Below are 22,022 nucleotides of genomic sequence, written 5' to 3'. Positions count from 1 at the left end.
AAGTCTCTTCAACAAATGGTGCTGGGAAAATTGGAGAGCCACATAAAGAAGGATAAAACTGGACCATTTTCTTACAACTATACACAAAAATAAATTCAAAATGGATGAAAGACCTAAATATAAGATAGGAATCCATCAAAACCTTTGAGAAGAACACAAGCTGCAACCTCTTTGACCTCAGCCACAGCAATTTCTTGCTAGACATGTCTCCAAAGGCAAGAGAAACAAAAGGAAAAATAAACTATTGGGAATTCATCAAAATAAAAAGCTTTTGCACAACAAAGGAAATAGTCAACAATACTGAAAGGCAATTTAACAGAATGGGAGAAGATATTTGCAAATGTCTTATCAGATAAAGGCCTAGTATCCAAAATCTATAAAGAACTTATCAAACTCAACATCCAAAAAACAAATAATCCAGTCAAGAAATGGACAGAAGACTTGAACAGATTTTTCTCCAAGGAAGACATACAAATGACCAACAGACATGAAAAAACACTCCACATTATTTGGCATCAGGGAAATACAAATCAAAACCACATGATATACCACCTCACACCAGTCAGAATGGCTAAAATTAACAACTCAGAAAACAACAGATGTTGGCGAGGATGCAAAGAAAGCATAATTCCACACGTCATTTCTCAAAATCAGAATCCTCTCATAAAGGTTTCCATCATAAGCAGTAAAACCCTAGGAATCTGCCTTGAGAACGGACTCACTGTAGCAAACATTACTGGATGATACAGAACGCGTTCCACATTCATTTTTTTTCTTTCCTGTGTTTGTATTCCTGGGATTTATCTTCAAGAGTTCTTCTGACCATAAATAATTTTAATTCATCTAAAAAAAAAAAAACATTGTTGCTTGGAATGCAGACTGGTGCAGCCACTCTGGAAAACAGAATGGAGGTTTCTCAAAAAGTTAAATAGAGCTACCCTATGACCCAGCAATTGTACTATAGGTATTTATCCAAAAGATACAAACATTGATTTGAAGGGGCACATACACTCCAATGTTTATAGCATCAATGTCCACAATAGCCAAACTATGAAAAGAGCCCAGATATCCATTAACACGTGAATAGATAAAGGAGATGGGCAACCATCAAAAAGAATGAAATCTTGCCATTTGCAATGACATGGATGGAACTAGAGGGTACTATGCTAAGCAAAATAAGTCAGAGAAAGAAAAATACCACATGATTTCACTCAGATGTGGAATTTAAGAAACAAAACAGAAGAAAATGTGGGAAGAGAAGGAAAAATAAGATGAACATTGATGGGGAGGCAAACCATAAGAGACGCTGAACTCTAGGAAACAAACTGAAGGTTGCTGAAGGGGAGGTGGGTAGCGGGAATGGATAACTGGGTGACGGGCATTAAGAAAGGGGTTCGGGATGCCTGGGTGGCTCAGTGGTTTAGCGCCTGTCTTTTGGCCCAGGGGGTGATCTTGGAGTCCCAGGATCAAGTCTCATATCAGGTTCCCTGTATGAGGGAGCCTGCTTTTCCCTCTGCCTGTGACTCTGCCTCTCTCTCTCTCTCTGTCTCTCACGAATAAATAAATAAATTCTTTTTTTAAAAAAAGAAGGGGGTTCAATGTAATGAGCACTGGGTGTTATATGCAACCGATGAAGCACTAAATTCTTCCTCTGAAAATAATTTAAAAATAAATAAAATAAACTTAACCAAAGAGGTGAGAGATTTGTACACTATAAGCTACAAAACATTGCTAAAAGTTTTAAAGAGAGAAATAAATGGAAGGACATTGCATGTTCACAGATTGGAATAATCAATATTGTTAAGATGTCAATACTACCCAAAGCAATCTACAGATTTAATGTAATCTCTGTCAAAATCCCAACTACCAATTTGTAGAAATGGAAAAACCCATCCTAAAATTCATATGTAGTCTCAAAGGATCTTGAACAGCCCAACAATCTTTTGGAGGTCTCATACTTTCTGATATCGAAATTTACTATGAGGCTATAGTAATCAAAACAGTGTGAAAATGGCATAAAGACAGACATATACTCCAATAAAATAAAATAAAGATCTCAAAAATACACCTTTGCAAAAATGGTAAAATTTTTCAAATGCTAAAATCATTCAATTAGGAAAGGACAGTCACCAACAAATGGTGCTGGGAAAATTGGATATCCACATGCAAAAGAATAAAGTTGGACCCTTCTTACATCATATACAAAAATTAACACAAAATGGATCAAATACCTAAGTGTAAAATCTAAAATCATAAAACCCGTATTAGAAAACATAAAGGAAGAGCTCCACAACATTGGCTTTGGCAATGATTTCTTGGAGATGAAACCAAATGCACAGGCAACAAAAGAGTATGTAAATGAATTGGATTTTATCAAAATTTAAAACTTTTGTACATCAAGGATGCCATCAATGGAGTTAAAAGGCAGTCCATGGAATGGGGGAAATATTTGCAAACCATAGAACTGGGACAAAGGGTTAATATACAGAATATACAAAGAACTTCCACAATAACAAAAACACTACAATAACAAAAACAACAACCCAATACAAAAATGAACAAAAAGAGGAGGGGCAAGAGTAGGGTCCCCAAATCACCTGTCCCCACCAAATTACCTAGAAAACCTTCAAATCATCCTGAAAATCTACGAATTCGGCCTGAGATTTAAAGAGAGAACAGCTGGAATGCTACAGTGAGAAGAGTTCGTGCTTCTATCAAGGTAGGAAGACAGGGAAAAAGAAACAAAAGGCATCCAAGGGGGAGGGGCCCAGCGAGGAGCCAGGCTAAGGCCTGGGCAAGCGGCCCCAGGACAGGAAAGCACCGTCCCGGAGAAGCAGGAGCTGCACCAATCTTCCCGGGCGGAAAGGCGCCCGCAGGGAGTTAGAGCAGGACCCCAGGAGGGCGGGGATGCCCTCAGGCTCCCAGGGACACTAACAGACACCTGTGGCCCGGAGAGAGTGCCCCGAGCTCCTTAAAGGGCTGCAGCGTGTGCACGGCTGGACCCGGGAGCAGCTCAGAAGGACTCGGGAGGCGGCTCCACGGAGAGTGGACTGCATGTCCCGGGAGCAGCTCGGAGGGGCTCGGGCAGCGCTTCCGCGGAGAGGGGGCTGCGTGTCCCAGGACCACCTCAGAGACGGCTCCAGCAGAGGAAGAGACTCCATGTAGAGGGGGCTGCGCGGCTCCAGGAGCAGCTCCGAGGGGCTCGGGCGGCGGTGCCGCAGAGAGGCGGCTGCGCCACCGGGAGCACGAAACCAACAGCGCAGGCCCGAGAGCACAGGGCTCCGGGGACACAGCCCAGGATCCGGCCTCCCCCCGGACAGGCAGAGGCCAGGAGGGCCCAGGACAACAAGGACTCTCCTGCCCCGAGATGAGCAGAGCAGCGGACCCGCCGCCGGAGCATCCAGGCCCTGCAGACGGAGAGCTCTGGAGTTACTGCAGGAGCTGAATCCAGGGTTCCAGAGCTGGCTGCAGCCAATGCGGTTGTTCCTCCTGGGGCCTCATGGGGTAAACAACCCCCACTGAGCCCTGCACCAGGCAGGGGGCAGAGCAGCTCCCCCAAGTGCTAACACCTGAAAATCAGCACAACAGGCCCCTCTCCCAGAAGACCAGCCAGACGGACAAGTTCCAGAGGAAGTCAAGGGACTTAAAGTATACAGAATCAGAAGATACTCCCTCATTTTTGATGTTTTTTTGTTTGTTTGTTTGTTTTTTGGGTTTTTTTTTTTTTTTTTTTTTTTGCTTTTTGATTTCTGTTTGCTTCTCTCACCCCTTTTTTTCGTTTCTTTCTTTTTCTTTCTCTTTTTCTTCTTTTTTCTTCCTTTTTTCTTTTTTCTTTTTCTCTTTTCTTTCCTTCTTTCTCTACTCTCTTTTTCTCCTTTTCCCAACACAACTTGTTTTTGGCCACTCTGCACTGAGCAAAATGACTAGAAGGAAAACCTCACCTCAAAAGAAAGAATCAGAAACAGTCCTCTTTCCCACAGAGTTACAAATCTGGATTACAATTCAATGTCAGAAAGCCAATGCAGAAGCACTATTATACAGCTACTGGTGGTTCTAGAAATAAGCATAAAGGACTCAAGAGACTTCATGACTGCAGAATTTAAAGCTAATCAGGCAGAAATTAAAAATCAATTGAATGAGATGCAATCCAAACTAGAAGTCCTAACGATGAGGGTTAACGAGGTGTAAGAACGAGTGAGTGACATAGAAGACAAGTTGATTGCAAAGAGGGAAACTGAGGAAAAAAGAGGCAAACAATTAAAAGACCATGAAGATAGATTAAGGGAAATAAACAACAGCCTGAGGAAGAAAAACCTACGTTTAATTGGGGTTCCCGAGGGTGCCGAAAGAGACAAGGTCCAGAATATGTATTTGAACAAACCCTAGCTGAAAACTTTCCTAATCTGGGAAGGGAAACAGGCATTCAGATCCAGGAAATAGAGGGATTCCCCCCTAAAATCAATAAAAACCGTTCAACACCTCGACATTTAATAGTGAAGCTTGCAAATTCCAAAGATAAAGAGAAGATCCTTAAAGCAACAAGAGACAAGAAATCCCTGACTTTTATGGGGAGGAGTATTAGGGTAACAGGAGACCTCTCCACAGAGACCTGGCAGGCCAGAAAGGGCTGGAAGGATATATTCAGGGTCCTAAATGAGAAGAACATTCAACCAAGAATACTTTATCCAGCAAGGCTCTCATTCAAAATGGAAGGAGAGATAAAGAGCTTCCATCAGGCAGGAACTGAAAGAATATGTGACCTCCAAACCAGCTCTGCAAGAAATTTTAAGGGGGATTCTTAAAATCCCCCTTTAAGAAGAAGTTCAGTGGAACAGTCCACAAAAACAAGGACTGAATAGATATCATGATGACACTAAACTCATATCTGTCAATAGTAACTCTGAACGTGAATGGGCTTAATGATCCCATCAAAAGGGGCAGGGTTTCAGAATGGATAAAAAAGCAGGACCCATCTATTTGCTGTCTACAAGAGACTCATTTTAGACAGAAGGACACCTACAGCCTGAAAATAAAGGGTTGGAGAACCATTTACCACTCGAATGGTCCTCAAAAGAAAGCAGGGGTAGCCATCCTTATATCAGATAAACTAAAATTTACCCTGAAGACTGTAGTGAGAGGTGAAGAGGGATACTATATCATACTGAAAGGATCTATACAACAAGAGGACTTAACAATCCCCAATATATATGTCCCAAATGTGGGAGCTGCCAAATATTTAAATCAATTAATAACCAAAGTAAAGAAATACTTAGATAATAATACACTTATACTTGGTGACTTCAATCTAGCTCTTTCTATACTCGATAGGTCTTCTAAGCACATCTGCAAAGAAACGAGAGCTTTAAATGATACACTGGACCAGATGGATTTCACAGATATCTACAGAACTTTACATTCAAACCCAACTGAACACACATTCTTCTCAAGTGCACATGGAACTTTCTCCAGAATAGACCACATACTGGGTCACAAATCGGGTCTGAACCGATACCAAAAGATTGGGATCGTCCCCTGCATATTCTCAGAACATAATGCCTTGAAATTAGAACTAAATCACAACAAGAAGTTTGGAAGGACCTCAAACACATGGAGGTTAACGACCATCCTGCTAAAAGATGAAAGGGTCAACCAGGAAATTAAGGAAGAATTAAAAAGATTCATGGAAACTAATTAGAATGAAGATACAACTGTTCAAAATCTTTGGGATACAACAAAAGCAGTCCTAAGGGGGAAATACATCGCAATACAAGCATCCATTCAAAAACTGGAAAGAACTCAAATACAAAAGCTAACCTTACACCTAAAGGAGATAGAGAAAAAACAGCAGATGGACCCTACACCCAGCAGAAGAAGAGAGTTAATTAAAAGTCGAGGAGAACTCAACCAAATCGAGACCAGAAGAACTGAAGAACAGATCAATAGAACCAGGAGTTGGTTCTTTGAAAGAATTAATAAGATAGATAAACCATCAGCCAACATTATTAAAAAGAAGAGAGAGAAGGCTCAAATTAATCATGAATCATGATTGAGAAAGGAGAGATCACTACCAACACCAAGGAACTACAAAAGATTTTAAAAACATATTATGAACAGCTATACGCCAATAAATTAGGCAATCTAGAAGAAATGGACGCATTCCTGGAAAGCCACAAACTACCAAAACTGGAACAGGAAGAAATAGAAAACCTGAACAGGCCAATAATCAGGGAGGAAATTGAAGCAGTCATCAAAAACCTCCCAGGACACAAAACTCCAGGGCCAGATGGCTTCCCAGGGGAATTCTGTAAACGTTTAAAGAAGAAACCATTCCTATTCTACTAAAGCTGTTTGGAAAGATAGAAAGAGATGGAGTACTTCCAAATTCGTTCTATGAGGCCAGCATCACCTTAATTCCAAAACCAGACAAAGACCCCACCAAAAAGGAGAATTACAGACCAATATCCCTGATGAACATGGATGCAAAAATTCTCAACAAGATACTAGCCAATAGGATCCAACAACACATTAAGAAAATTATTCACCATGACCAAGTAGGATTTATTCCCGGGACACAAGGCTGCTTCAACACTCGTAAAACTATCAATCTGATTCAACGTATCAGCAAGAGAAAAACCAAGAACCATATGATCCTCTCGTTAGATGCAGAGAAAGCATTTGACAAAATACAGCATCCATTCCTGATCAAAACTCTTCAGAGTGTAGGGATAGAGGGAACATTCCTCGACATCTTAAAAGCCATCTACGAAAAGCCCACAGCAAATATCATTCTCAATGGGGAAGCACTGGGAGCCTTTCCCCTAAGATCAGGAACAAGACAGGGATGTCCACTCTCACCACTGCTATTCAACATAGTACTGGAATTCCTAGCCTCAGCAGACAACAAAAACATATAAAATGCATTCAAATTGGCTAAGAAGAAGTCAAACTCTCCCTCTTCACCGATGACATGATACTCTACATAGAAACCCCAAAAGCCTCCCCCGCTGATTTCTAGAACTCATACAGCAATTTGGTAGCCTGGCAGGATACAAAATCAATGCCCAGAAATCAATGGCATTTCTATACACTAACAATGAGACTGAAGAAAGAGAAATTAAGGAGTCAATCCCATTTACAATTGCACCCAAAAGCATAAGATACCTAGGAATAAACCTAACCGAAGAGGTAAAGGATTGATACCCTAAAAACTATAGAACACTTCTGAAAGAAATGGAGGAAGACCCAAAGAGATGGAAAAATATTGCATGCTCATGGATTGGCAGAATTAATATTATGAAAATGTCCATGTTACCCAGGGCTATTTACACGTTTAATGCAATCCCTATCAAAATACCATGGACTTTCTTCAGAGCGTTAGAACAAATTATTTTAAGATTTGTGTGGAATCAGAAAAGACCCCGAATAGCCAGGGGAATTTTAAAAAAGAAAACCATATCTGGGGGCATCACAATGCCAGACTTTAGGTTGTACTACAAAGCTGTGGTCATCAAGACAGTGTGGTACTGGCACAAACAGACACATAGATCAATGGAACAGAATAGAGAACCCAGAAGTGGACCCTCAACTTTATGGTCAACTAATATTCGATAAAGGAGGAAAGACTATCCATTGGAAGAAAGACAGTCTCTTCAATAAATGGGTCTGGGAAAATTGGACATCCACATGCAGAAGAATGAAACTAGACCACTCTCTTGTACCATACACAAAGATAAACTCAAAATGGATGAAAGATCTAAATGTGAGACAAGATTCCATCAAAATCCTAGAGGAGAACACAGGCAACACCCTTTTTGAACTCGGCCACAGTAACTTCTTGCAAGATACATTCAGGAAGGCAAAAGAAACAAAAGCAAAAATGAACTATTGGGATTTCATCAAGATAAGAAGTTTTTGCAAAGCAAAAGATACCGTCAACAAAACTCAAACACAACCTACAGAATGGGAGAGGATATTTGCAAATGACCTATTAGATAAAGGGCTAGTTTCCAAGATGTATAAAGAACTTCTTAAACTCAACAGCAAAGAAACAAACAATCCAATCATGAAATGGGCAAAAGACATGAAGAGAAATCTCACAGAGGAAGACATAGACATGGCCAACATGCACATGAGAAAATGCTCTGCATCACTGGCCATCAGGGAAATACAAACCACAATGAGATACCACCTCACACCAGTGAGAATGGGGAACATTAACAAGGCAGGAAGCCACAAATGTTGGAGAGGATGAGGAGAAATGGGAACCCTCTTACACTGTTGGTGGGAATGTGAACTGGTGCAGCCACTCTGGAAAACTGTGTGGAGGTTCCTCAAAGAGTTAAAAATAGACCTGCCTTACGACCCTGCAATTGCATTCTTGGGGATTTACCCCAAAGATTCAGATGCAATGAAACGCCGAGACACCTGCACCCCGATGTTTATAGCAGCAGTGTCTACAATAGCCAAATTGTGGACGGAGCCTTGGTATCCATGAAAGATGAATGGATAAAGAAGATGTGGTTTAAAAAACAAAAACAAAAACAAAAACAAAAAAAAAAACAAACAAAAAAGAAGATGTGGTTTATGTATACAATGGAATATTACTCAGCCATTAGAAATGACAAATACCCACTATTTGCTTTGATGTGAATGGAACTGGAGGGTATTATGCTGAGTGAAGTAAGTCAATCGGAGAAGGCCAAACATTATATGTTCTCATTCATTTGGGAAATATAAATAATAGTGAAAGGGAATAGAAGGGAAGGGAGAAGAAATGGGTAGGAAATATCAGAAAGGAGACAGAACATAAAGACTCCTAACTCTGGGAAACGAACTAGGGGTGATGGAAGGGGAGGAGGGCGGGGGGTGGGGGTGAATGGGTGACGGACCCTGAGCGGGGCACTTGACGGGATGAGCACTGGGTGTTATTCTGTATGTTGGTAAATTGAACACCAATAAAAAATAAATTTATTAAAAAAAAGACTTCTAACTCTGGGAAACGAACTAGGGGTGGTGGAAGTGGAGGAAGGCGGGGGTGGGGGTGAATGGGTGAGGGGCACTGAGGGGGGGACTTGACGGGATGAGCACTGGGTGTTATTCTGTATGTTGGTAAATTGAACACCAATAAAAAATAAATTTATTATAAAAAAAAAGATTTTCCTTCTCTGGACAGTCCAGGTGTCTCAGTGGTTTCGTGCTGCCTTCAGCCCAGGGTGTGATCCTGGAGACCTGAGATCGAGTCCCGCATCGGGCTCCCTGCATGGAGCCTGCTTCACCCTCTGCCTGTGTCTCTGCGTCTCTCTGTGTATGTCTCTCATAAATAAATAAATTTAAAAAAATAAGATTTCCTTCTCCTCTCTCTGTACCGCTCCCTTCTGCATCATTCAGTCTCTCAAAAAAAAAAAAAAAAAAAGTCTGGTTGCTCCATATCCTCACCAACACTTGATATTGTCAGTTTTTTTTATGTTAGCCATTTTAGTGCATATGAAATAATATCTCATTGTGGTTTCATTTGCATTTTTGTGGTAATTAATGATATTGAGCATCTTTTTAACATGCTATTGGTCATTCATATATCTTCTTTTGTGAAATATCAATTTAGATCTTTGGCCATTTTTGCCATGTTTAGTCTTTGAATTGTAAATGCTCTTTATATATTCTAATAGTTTATGTGTATCATTTGTCAGATATAAGTATTCCTTGTCAGGTATGTGTGTAATAAATATCATTTTCTGTCTACAAAAAAAATGGACAAAAAGATTTAAATAGACATTTCTCCAAAGAAGATATACAAATGGCAATGAAGTATGTGAAAAGATTCTCAGCATCCCTAATCATTAGGGAAATTCATATCAAAACCACAGTGAAATACTACTTCACACATTATAATGGCTATTATTTTTTAAAAGCACAGAAAACAAGAAGTATAGGTGAGGATGTAGAGAAACTGAAACGTCATTAAATGGTACAGCCACAGTGGAATTAAAGGGGTACTCCACAAAGTACCGACTGATTCTCCTCCTCAAAACTGTCAAGGTCATCAAAAACAAAAACACTTGCACATTAAACCTAACCAGGGTGACTGTCTGCTAAATAGGATCCAGTGTCTCAAAACATAATACTAAAAATTTCCAGGATATAATCAAACACCACTCACCATATCAAGAACCAGAAAATCACAACTTGAATGAGTAAAAACAATCAACAGGTGACAACGCCTATATGACTCACATATTGTAACTATCTGATAAGTATTTGAAAGCAGTTATGATTAAATGCTTAACAAGCAATTATAAATATTCTTGAAACAAATAAAAAGAGAAAATCTCAGCAAAGAAATAAAAGTTATAAAAATGAACCAAATAGAAATAAACTTGACAAAATAATAAATCAACAAATACACTGGGTGAGTTCAATGGCAAAATGCAGATAGCAGGAAAGAATCAGTGAACTTAAACACAGATAAATAGAATTAACCCTATCTGAACAACAAAGAGAAAATAAACTGAAAAAAAAATTAACAGAACAATGACACCTATAGCAATAATAAAAGATCTAACTTTCATGTCACACAGTTCTCAGAAAAGAAGAATAAATGATGTGGAGCTGAAAAAATATTCAAGGAAATAAAAGCTGAAAATTTCCAAAATCTGGCAAAAAGCATAAACCTTAAGGGCTCATGTAATTCTATGTTCTATTTTTGCACCTGCCTTTGAGTCTCTTATTATTTCAATAAAAATTTTTAAAAAGAGAAAATGACAAAAGAAAATGACCTCAAAACCTTTTGTTTGTGATCACCTCAGGGATATAAAGCTATAAAAAGGTAGCTATAATTTTTTAAGCTCCTACTATGTACCAAACCCATGATATGATTTTTTTTCTCTGTGACAATCCTAAGAAGTGAAAATGATTATTATAATAATAACCACCAAATGTTCTGGGTTTGCTATGTTTCAGGCATCGTGATAAGCGCTTGACAGTCATTACAATGAATCATCAGAAGAATCTTATGACCTAGGCACTACTAATTATTTCCATCGTATAGATATGGAAACGAACTGGTGACCCAGATCACATAATATACAAGTTCCACAATAGGAACAAGAATCAAGATTTAAAATTTGAGGTTTAAAAAACAATAAATTTAAATTAAACCCATGAAAGAACAGGTCAGATTAGCAAAGTCTAAATTATACAATATTTAAAGGAAAATAAGATTTAGTTCCTGTAATAATTTTTCATGTTAAGCTACATTAGGGAGTTTTCTAAAAAAGCTTCAGCCTAGCTGTTACCATATATTCTAAATCAATGAGGTAACATACCTGACAAAGGAATATGTTAATATCTATCCCTACGCTAGTACCAAACAGCTTTTATATGGGTATAGGCATGGGACGCCTGGGTGGCTGGGCAGTTGGGCGCCTGCCTGCCTTCCGCTCAGATCATGATCCCAGGGTCCTGGATTGAGTCTCCTATGGCGCAGGGGCTCAGGAGCCTGCTTCTCCCTCTGTGTCTTTACCTCTCTCTGTCTGTGTCTGTCATGAACAAATAAATAAAATCTTAAAAAATAAAATAAATAAATAAATCTTTAAGAAAATACGGGTAGAAGCATTTTGATATTAAGCAAACTAGCAATATCATTCATCATCAGTTTCACTGAAGGCAGCATAGTGTGATTAAGAGCATGAGCAATGAGATCAGATATGAACTGTTGCACCACTAATTGAATGGTACTGGCAAATTACAATGTCGATATCTCAGATTTCTCATCTGAAAAATGGAGATAACCACCCTGATCCAAACTCTAGTGAGGACACAATTCTAAATGTTCTAAAATACCACACTAACATACAGAAAGAGTATACGAGTTTAATTCTTTTTTTTTATAAATTTTTATTTATTTATGATAGTCACAGAGAGAGAGAGAGAGAGAGAGAGAGAGAGAGGCAGAGACACAGGCAGAGGGATAAGCAGGCTCCATGCACCGGGAGCCCGACGTGGGATTCGATCCCGGGTCTCCAGGATCGTGCCCTGGGCCAAAGGCAGGCGCCAAACCGCTGTGCCACCCAGGGATCACTACAAGTTTAATTCTTGACCATGAAATGCAAATGTTTTAAATTGGCTGATATGGATCTTAGTAAGTATAAACACCTTTTCAATTCCTCTAAGCTGTAAAATAAAAAGTACCTCATCACAGTGAGAGAGGGAACTGATCACAAACCACTCACTCTTCCCTTATCCATAGGACTCCTGGCAAACTCTAGGTGATATTCTGGACAGAAAAGATTATGGTGTGTTTATAAATATCATTTCCACTTGCTACTGAAGTATTCTGTATTAAAACATGCACATACACACGCAGATGCAAGTATGCACATACATACACACAGTATCAATATTTATTACCTCCTTTCACCTTGATAGCTGATGTAGAAATACCAAATGATAAAGCACTCCATACTGGTTCCACCTGTTGTGAAACCTTCTGAACATGAGCTTCCTCTCACTCTGGATCATCCAGCCATGTGTGTGTGTGCATGTGTGTGTGAAAGAATCTGAAAGCATGTTGATGTGAAATAGAAAATGTAAAAATACAGCCACTTATCACTATTTTCACGGAGTTGCCTTGTGAAATTTTCATTTCAACACAAATCTTACCAAATAAGACTGTTTGGAAAGCTTTTTCTCACATCAAGTGATACAATCAACTGGAATGCTGAACCTTTTGTATGAAATTTAAATTAATACACACAATAGCCAAACTGTGGAAGGAGCCTTGGTGTCCATCGAAAGATGAATGGATAAAGAAGATGTGGTTTATGTATACAATGGAATATTACTCAGCCATTAGAAACGACAAACACCCACCATTTGCTTCAACGTGGATGGAACTAGAGGGTATTATGCTGAGTGAAATGAGTCAATCGGAGAAGGACAAACATTATATGTTCTCATTCATTTGGGGAATATAAATAATAGTGAAAGGGAATAGAAGGGAAGGGAGAAGAAATGGGTAGGAAATATCAGAAAGGGAGACAGAACATAAAGACTCCTAACTCTGGGAAACGAAGTAGGGGTGGTGGAAGGGGAGGAGGGCGGGGAGTGGGGGTGAATGGGTGACGGGCACTGAGGGGGACACTTGGCGGGATGAGCACTGGCTGTTATTCTATATGTTGGCAAACTGAACACCAATAGATGATTAACATATTACAGACTGATTTATTCTACCAAATACACCTACACTAGTATTGACATTGAAGTACTCAGTAGGTGTCAGAACTAGTAATACTCCTTTTATACACACTACTTCTTATATAGATGTACATATCTGCATTTATGTATGCTTGACCCAAATCTGTCCTGGACCCAAGGTGCCATTGTACTTCATCAACCAAAAAGGATATCTATTCTGCAGGTATTTTAAACCTAAAACCCCCACACTGTCCAATTCTGGGACTCTCCTCTTGTCATTCCTTAAGTTTCTCTCCCCCAGGTGTGGGTCAGACCAAATATTAACCATGCCAGGACCCTCCCTCTACGCTGCCACCTATCTTTGCCTTCCCTCTGGGTACCTTCGCTTTAGCAGACAGACAAGTTGACCTTGACTTCAACGTGGAAGAACGGCCCCCATTCCTGACCTCCTTCAAAGCCACTGACGGCACTTCGCCCGGAGTAAGCCTTGGCCAGAACTGCCTTTTTTGTAACCGACCACAGGCACTATTACACACACAATATGGTTTCATAAACCACCGGAGCTGGGAAGAGGACTCACCCATTCCTTTTGACCAACATGCGCGCACGCACAACACGCGCAGGCCAAACAGACTTAAAGTAGCAGCATCCATGATGACTAAGCCCTGTCTTCCCCGCCTCCACGTACTCTCGCACACCCCGATAGAGATGTTTTACCGAGGCCAGTGTCCTTTTATGACAAATGACTATCCCCCCTTAACTTCCTTCCCATTTTATCCTATCCCACGCAGGTCCTCACGTGAACACACATGCGCGCGCACACACAAACCTCCACAGAGCCAGTAGAAGTGAGATGTGTGCACATGCAGAATGGAGGGTAGTGATTACCCATTGGCTACAGGACCTGGAGAGGTATTTATTATTGTCTTAAAATTCCCTGAGAATAGGTCAACAAATGGGTCATGAGTTTTTAAAAAACAAGCCGAGGTTGTTTACTTTTGGACACTTTTTTCTCTCTTTAAAACCTGTATTATTTGGCAAAAAAAAAAAAAAAATCGGAGAAAATACATTTCAGAAATGTGTTCCATGTAAACTTATCCATTATATTTATTTTTTAAAAGATTATATGCTTTAAAATAATCAGCTACATGTTGCACATATCTGTGTAGTAACTAAAAAGTAAAATCTCTTGGGTACCTATGGATGATATATAATTTCATGATTCTTATTTTCTGTATTCTATTTTTCTCTGGTTTCCAAATATTTTAATTTGATAATGCACCATTGGCCAGTGAACAAATGTCCTGTGGTTGAGGGTTATTTGGTGTACACAGCTACAAAGATAATGAATGCATTCAGTGGTGAAGAATTACCATATAGTTACTATATTTTCCTCATCATTAATCGGGCTTGTCAGTACCTTAAGTACTGCTGCTAAATTTGCCACTTAGCTTTCCTTAATACTTGCAGAAATCCTGGAGATTTTGTAATTAAAATGTAAAGCAGGTTCTTTCACTTTTTGTAAATTAGAAAACAAATTATGGGGACAATTATTAATGATTTAATAAGAAGTTACACACTTTTATTGTATACCGGTTTTGAATATTTCACAGATTTAACTTAGTAATAAAAATAACATAGATACGCTTATACAGCACTCCCTGCGTGCCATGCATATTTCAAGCACTTCATATAAACCAATTAAATCTTCATAATAATCTACGAGATAAACGTGCAATTATTATATATTTATAGATATGAAAACTAGGACACATAAACTAACCTGTACAAGGTCACCCAACTAATAAGTTACAAAATTGGGATTTGAATTTAAGCAGCCTGGCTTCAGAGACTAACCACTCTACCATATGACATATAATACTAAATACTATAATTTACACTATAAATTATGACGTACCAAAAAATGGAATTTTATTGTATTTAAGTATATCCCCTGAGAACTAAGAATACCAAACTTCTAACAAGCCCCAAGAGCCATCTCAACAAGCCTTCAGGACTGTACAAATGATATACTTTTTAAAGAACAATTATAAAAAAAAATTAAGGTAAAAATTCTATCGTTAGTCACACTTGGGTCCTAAATCCTAGTATAGACTTCTTTGGTATGTGGGTTGAAATTTATGGCCTACTCTCAAAGCCTAAAGTTCCTTTACACTAGTCTAAAGGCAAATCAGATGAACATCCACAAGCTAAAGGAGTGATGACAACCTTCAATTTCATCCCTGAGAAGGGGTGAAAGAGAAGGAAATATAAAAAGCAATCCCTGACATCAGGAAGCTGGCCTGGTCCTCACAACTAGGCCATGCCATTCTTCAATTGGATATAACCTATCTCATAGAATACCAACCTCAAACAAGGTTACTATGAGACTGTAATAAAATGAGACAAACCGAGGCCATCTAATTTTGTCTAAGCACAGACAAAAACAAAATCACTGTGTTACTCACAAAATGCTAAACACCACTGCCATTCTAGCTAAAGTAAGTGGCTACAACCTCTTTACCAGTTACAGCTTTGTCTTTCTTCTAAACTTTTCTCCCTATAGATGAGATTTATTGAGCTATGAACCATTAAATTTTCCTACAATGTAGAGTAAACCCCAACTTCCACAGACCCTCCACCAAATCACAAAATCAAAGCCCAAATTCTGCAGTGTTTTCTAACACTTAATGATAACATACAATGCCTCCCCAGGATGTGTGTTCTCCCTCATGGCAATGATGGAGACTATGGGTATGTTCAATTTGTTCAACTATGTTCAACTTGGGTATGTGCTTATTCAACTATGGGTATGTCCTTGATGGTCTTTGACTGGACACCACTGACATGGGGGATAAAGGAAAGGGGCTGGCCTGCCCTCACAGAAAGCTCAGAAGCAGTTTTACTGCTTTAGCTCAAGGAGGCTAAATAAAGGAACAGAAGGGGCTTCAAGATGCCTGGTCCTTCTCTGTAAAATAGAGGGAGAGATACACCCATGTTCCTAACCTTTTAATGCAGAGTAACATTTAACAATTAAAAGAGGTCCAATCAATATTTGCTGGAGCCAGGAATTTAACAGAGGTCAACATTGAGGGTGGCGAAGAGTGTGAAAATGTTTATAATTAACAAGCATACACTGGAAGTACAAACATACACTGGAAGTACCTCCCAATTTAGGTTCCCCTATAATACTAAGTTGCTTCTATTTCCCTATACCCTGTCAACTATTGCAACCCCAGAGAAAAGCAGGTGAGCATTACCACTGTCTCTGCTAGAAAGATATATTAGAGGAGGGTCCTATCCAGACAGGAAAAGGAAAGAAAAAGCCCATATCTTCCTCCTCAGTTGATTGTAAAGATGAGGCAGAGGTAAGAAAATCAGGCAGTGTTATAAACTTACCTCTCTGAGCCAAAATCCGAAGGAAGCATGTTCAATAATGGAGGAATAAGTCACAAGCAGAAGAGCTTTTGTTCCACTTTCATCTTATAATTCTGTGGGATCACATCACAATCACCTGGGATGGAAGAGTGGATAGGCAGCAATAACGAGACACAGTTAGCACTTCCTAGCCTCTCTCAGATCTCACATGGCTTGGAAGGGATTTAAAAATTCCCTGTTTTCCCAGAGGGATAGATATGACCTTCATAGAATCTGCCAAAATGGGAAGCCAAACCTCTGGGTTTCCACATGTGAAGAAGGCAATGTCAGCTCTGAGACAAGTCAGCTCTCTAACCAACCACATTCTATTTCCCCAGTCAGTGGTCAACCCTCCCACCAATGTGATAAAACAATATAAGTCCCTGTAAACCTAGATGACATTGTGGAAAGTTAGGTAAGTCTGAAATATAGACTAACACACAGGAGCCTGTTATTTATATCAGTGTTTAAATTATGAAATAGCGAATTTACTGGATTCAAACTGAGATTTTTGTTTCCCCAAAAACTTGGGGTGTGGAGATGGACTCAAAATTAGTTTAGTTATAAAACCTCAGATAGGGATCCCTGGGTGGCGCAGTGGTTTGGCGCCTGCCTTTGGCCCAGGGCACGATCCTGGAAACCCGGGATCGAATCCCACGTCAGGCTCCCAGCGCATGGAGCCTGCTTCTCCCTCTGCCTGTGTCTCTGCCTCTCTCTCTCTGTGTGTACCTATCATAAATAAATAAATAAATAATTTTAAAAAAATAAATAAAACCTCAGATAGTTTCTTTGCACATTCAAGTATAGTGTTAGTAGATCTGCATGCATATTTAAACACATAGAAAAGTAATAGAAAATAAATCAAGACATTAACAATACTTATCTTTGGGGAGTGGGTATATGGATTTTGGTTTAATTAATATATTTTTTAGTATTTTTCAAATGTTTTCCAATGAACATAATGAGAAAAAAGATCAGTTTCAAAACAAGAAACACTCTGAAATTTTTATTTATTTTATTTTGCAGTGAAAGAACATGAAAAAACTTCAAAATGGTAACATGATTACTTCCAATGAATGATTAAGTGTACTATAGGAAGAGAAATACACTCTTAATACAGTTTACATAATTACACAGAATAATATGTGGCAATCTCTTGAAAGTAATGTGATTAACCACTAATAAACAATAACCTCAATATAACTATGTTATATTATTTATTATGGTCACATAAAATACAAGAGCCTATGGACCAGCTATTATTAACAATAAATGTGGTTTTGCCTGAAATTCTTAACTATTTACAGGTTTCTTAAGCATTCAAGTTTTAAATCTACTGTATTTTTATTGCAAAATGAAGCAGGTACAACAGCATTAAACCCACTAGATTAAGGTCTAAGAAAACAAATATAAAAACAAACAACAGCAACAGCAGAAAACCTTGGGTTGGTTCTCCAAGATTTTCTTTTCAAATAAATGTTGATCTCATTTAGCAGTTCCGATAATACTCACAGCCACAGATTAATAGCTACATGATAAAAGGACTTTAGAAGGATTTAAACTACACAACACTATACTAATATTTTAAATCATCTACCACAGTTTACATTTCTTGAAAGCATTCTACTACTAAAATGCAACACCAAATGAATTAGTATTTAAATTTCTCCTATACTTCTGAGACCTATGTTTTAACTGGCACTGCAAGAAAAAATTCAGAACACGAGAATATAATTAACTTATATATATTGAGTAAAGATCTAAGGCAGTAAATGTTAGGGCCAAGTATACTCTGCTGTTAGCGATCAATGTCTTCTACTATTGTCTCAAGATTTTTGCAACAGGCTTTAACCTCCTCAATTGCAGCCATCCAATTATCATAAATAATTTTGTCATAAATTGCATCATTAACTTCCCTAACTACCCCCTCCTGCTGAGACTCGAGGGCATCACCTGAGAAAAACAACACTGATCTTGGAATTATATAAGTACGTAAATTGTGACCAAGTAAAAAATCATCATTTCCATCTTTTCCATTTGAGCTGATTCCCTGAGGAGTAAAGAAATTGAAGAATGAATCCTTGGGAAAATCTTCAGTTACAGTTCGTACTGTTCCCCAAATCCGATGCTTCTGCTTCTTCCTGATGGTTTTCAAAGTGACATTCTTTCCTTCATTCCAATCTATCTCACAGCCTGTGCAATACTCAATTGCAGTTCCCCTATAGGGATGGGGATCATAATATGCCAGCCTTGACTTCAGCACATAAGTCTTTGTTAACAGCTCATTTTTGAAATATTCATTGGGCTTGAAGTGAAATTCTAGTGTGAAACTGAGAGGCTCACCAGGACCTGAAAGTTTCACTTTAATATCTGTCAGGAGCTTCAGAATAGGCTCATCATATTTCTTAATCAAAGGAGTGAGTGTGTCAACATTTTTTAAGACAGTCAGCCAAAAATCAGGAATTCCTTTAGGATCCTGTTCTTCTTTATTCTCTTTTCCAGTAGCCTCAATGTCATCACCATTATCATCATCATCATCATCGCCATCATCTTCCTCAACAGCATAATCATAATAATCTCCCTCATAACCATCATCCTCATCCATATACTCATGCACCAGACCCTCCTCATTACCATACATCTCTTCCTCATCATACATCTCATCATCATAGTCCTCTGAGTCTGATTTATATTCACATTCCTCTTTTGTAGGTTCATAGATTGCATTTATAATCTGACGTCTTTTTTCCAATAAGGGTTGATACATTTCAGCAAACTTTCTTTCAATGCCATGAAATTCCCTCATAAATTTGGATTCTAGATTGGCCACTCTAGTTTGAAGCTTTTTGAGGGCTAACACACGGTACTTAACTTTCAAAGGTAGACTTTCAACAAAGTCTGTATCTAAAAGATAACCAATAAGTCCTTTTGGACGATCTGAATCCTCATCAATATCTTCATCTTTTACCCCACCTTCCCCGGACCCAGCAGCAGCATCTTCTCCTTTTCCCCCTTCTTTCCCAGGCCCAACGGCGGCTTCTTCACCGCGCTCCTTATCATCTCCAGGCCCAGCTGCGACATCTTCACTCTGCTCCGGCTGTTCCCCGGGTCCCTCCATAATTACCTTATTATCAGCCTCTTCTTGACTAAATTCTAACAGTTTCTTGTGGTCGGCTGACTCGGCCATTTTTCAAAGGACCGTAACGCGTAAGGTGGCTACCGCCAAGATAAGGAGACCTGACCTCCGCAGGGAAAGACTCACCGGAATAGCAGAAGCGGTGGTGGCTGGGGCAGAGGTGGAGCGAGCAGTAGTGGCTGGCTGGGCTGCGGGAATAACGGTGGAGGCTGCTGCGGGGATGAATGCTGTGAGAAGTGGACAGAGGCAACGGTAGGATGGGCTTGGGTGCAGAGAGTGGCGAGGCCAGTCTCGCAGGAGCGAGCCAGAGACGGCAGAGAGCTGCAGTTGGGCGGACCTCCTTCGCAAGCAGCAGCTGCTGCAAGAAAAACCGGTGCCGCAATATGATTACACAGAGGTCTTTTGACTAGATTTTCTTGGTGCAAATAGTTTGCTGCGTCACTCCCTCCCTCCCCTATGACTCTGCTCTAATCTCATTTGCTGAGCTGGGTGATTGACAAATCCTGAGCCAATAAATTATTAGATCTATCAAGTTTCCAACTCAGCTCACCTTCCCAGGTTTTCTAATATAGCTGATTCATCCACGTCTCACTTATCTTCTAACTCCCTCCCGAGTTTTCAGAAACCCAAATTTTGTTTATTCTCTCAAATTGTAACTGGTATTATAATTTCAAAAAAAGCTAAAAAAAAAATAGTAAGTAAAATGTCAGACAAAGCTAAAGGACAAAGCATCCACCCATCCTAAATCTGTCCCTTTGATTTTAGCCCCAGGCTCTGGAAGGGGGAAATTTATAAAGAGAGGCTACAAGGGAAAACACTTTAAAAATTAGCAATCTTGGTCTTATGCTGGTGTAAATGCCAGTGACTTAAATATTCTATATTTTGTAAACTCAACACCTAAGAAACAAAAAAATCCAATCGTGAAATGGCAGAAGACATGAACAGAAATTTCACCAAAGAAGACATACACATGGCCAACAAGCACATGAGAAAATGCTCCACATAACTTGCCATCAGGGAAATACAAATCAAAACCACAATGAGATACTGCCTCACACCAGTGACAATGGTGAAAATTAACAAGACAGGAAACAACAAATGTTGGAGAGGATGTGAAGAAAGGGCAACCCTCTTGCACTGTTGGTGGGAATGCAAAGTGGTACAGCCACTCTGGAAAACAAGTGTGGAGCTTCCTCAAAGAGTTAAAAATAGAGCTACCCTATGACCCAGCAATTGCACTGCTGGGTATTTACCCCACAGATACAGATGTAGTGTAACGCCGGGACACCTGCACCCCAATGTTCATAGCAGCAATATCCACAATAGCCAAACTGTGGAAAGAGCCTCGATGTCCTTTGACAGATGTATGGATAAAGAAGATATGGTATATATATACAATGGAATATTACTCAGCCATTAGAAACGACGAATACCCACCATTTGCTTCAACGTGGATGGAACTGGAAGGGTATTATGCTGAGTGAAGTAAGTCAATCGGAGAAGGACAATCATATGATTTCACTCATACGGAGAATATAAGAAATAGTGAAAGGAATTATAAGGGAAAGGAGGGGAACTGAGTGGGAAAAATTAGAGAGGGAGATAAACCATGAGAGACTCCTAACTCTGGGAAACAAAGGGTTGCAGAAGGGGAGGTGGGTGGGAGGATGGGGTAACTAGGTGATGGGCACTGAGGAGGGCACGTGATGGGATGAGCACTGGGTGTTATACTATATGTTGGCAAATCCAACTTGAATAAAAAAAATAATAGAACTCCTGGGACACCTGGGTGGCTCAGTGGTTGAGCATCTGCCTTTGGCTCAGGGCATGATCCCAGGATCAGGCTCTGCAACGGGTTCCCTGCTTGGCAAGAAGTCTGCTTCTCCCTCTCCCTGCCAGTCCCCCTGCCTGTGCTCACTCTGCCAAATAAATAACTAAAATAGTTTTGTTTTTAAAGACATGTACAATAATATTTATGTCAACATTATTTATTTTTAAAATAACTCTATGGGGTCATATTTTGTATATCATGTAACTCACCCTTTTCAAGTGAATAATTCAATGATTTCTTAAATTTACCAAATTGTACAGCCACTGCCATGGATCAGTTTTAGAACATGTTCATCATTCCAATATTATATTTCATAAATATTTACTGTTAATCCCCACTATACTTTCTAATGTTCCACTCCCATCATAGGTAACTGTTAATTTACATTCTGTTTTTATAACTACCTTTTCTAAATATTTCATAGAAATTGAATCATATAATTTGTAG

The 22,022-nt window shown here is 39.3% G+C and overlaps 1 protein-coding gene across 1 annotated transcript; it reads right to left on the bottom strand.

The window, feature by feature from the left end:
• Nucleotides 1–17,586: 17,586 nt before the first annotated feature.
• On the bottom strand, nucleotides 17,587–20,191 carry NAP1L2 (nucleosome assembly protein 1 like 2). The gene has a single exon (XM_072815496.1). The coding sequence runs from the start codon at nucleotides 19,793–19,795 to the stop codon at nucleotides 18,407–18,409; it is 1,389 nt and encodes a 462-aa protein (XP_072671597.1). The 5' UTR covers nucleotides 19,796–20,191; the 3' UTR covers nucleotides 17,587–18,406.
• Between the last annotated feature and the right edge of the window lie 1,831 nt (nucleotides 20,192–22,022).

The sequence above is a fragment of the Canis lupus genome, chromosome X (assembly GCF_048164855.1).
Source record: "Canis lupus baileyi chromosome X, mCanLup2.hap1, whole genome shotgun sequence".
Taxonomy (NCBI): Eukaryota; Metazoa; Chordata; class Mammalia; order Carnivora; family Canidae; genus Canis; species Canis lupus.
This window is presented reverse-complemented; position numbering and strand designations above follow the sequence as displayed.

Coding starts and splice junctions, on each gene's coding strand:
- NAP1L2 (XM_072815496.1), bottom strand. CDS start 19,795: ATGGCCGAGTCAGCCGACCACAAGAAACTGTTAGAATTTAGTCAAGAA.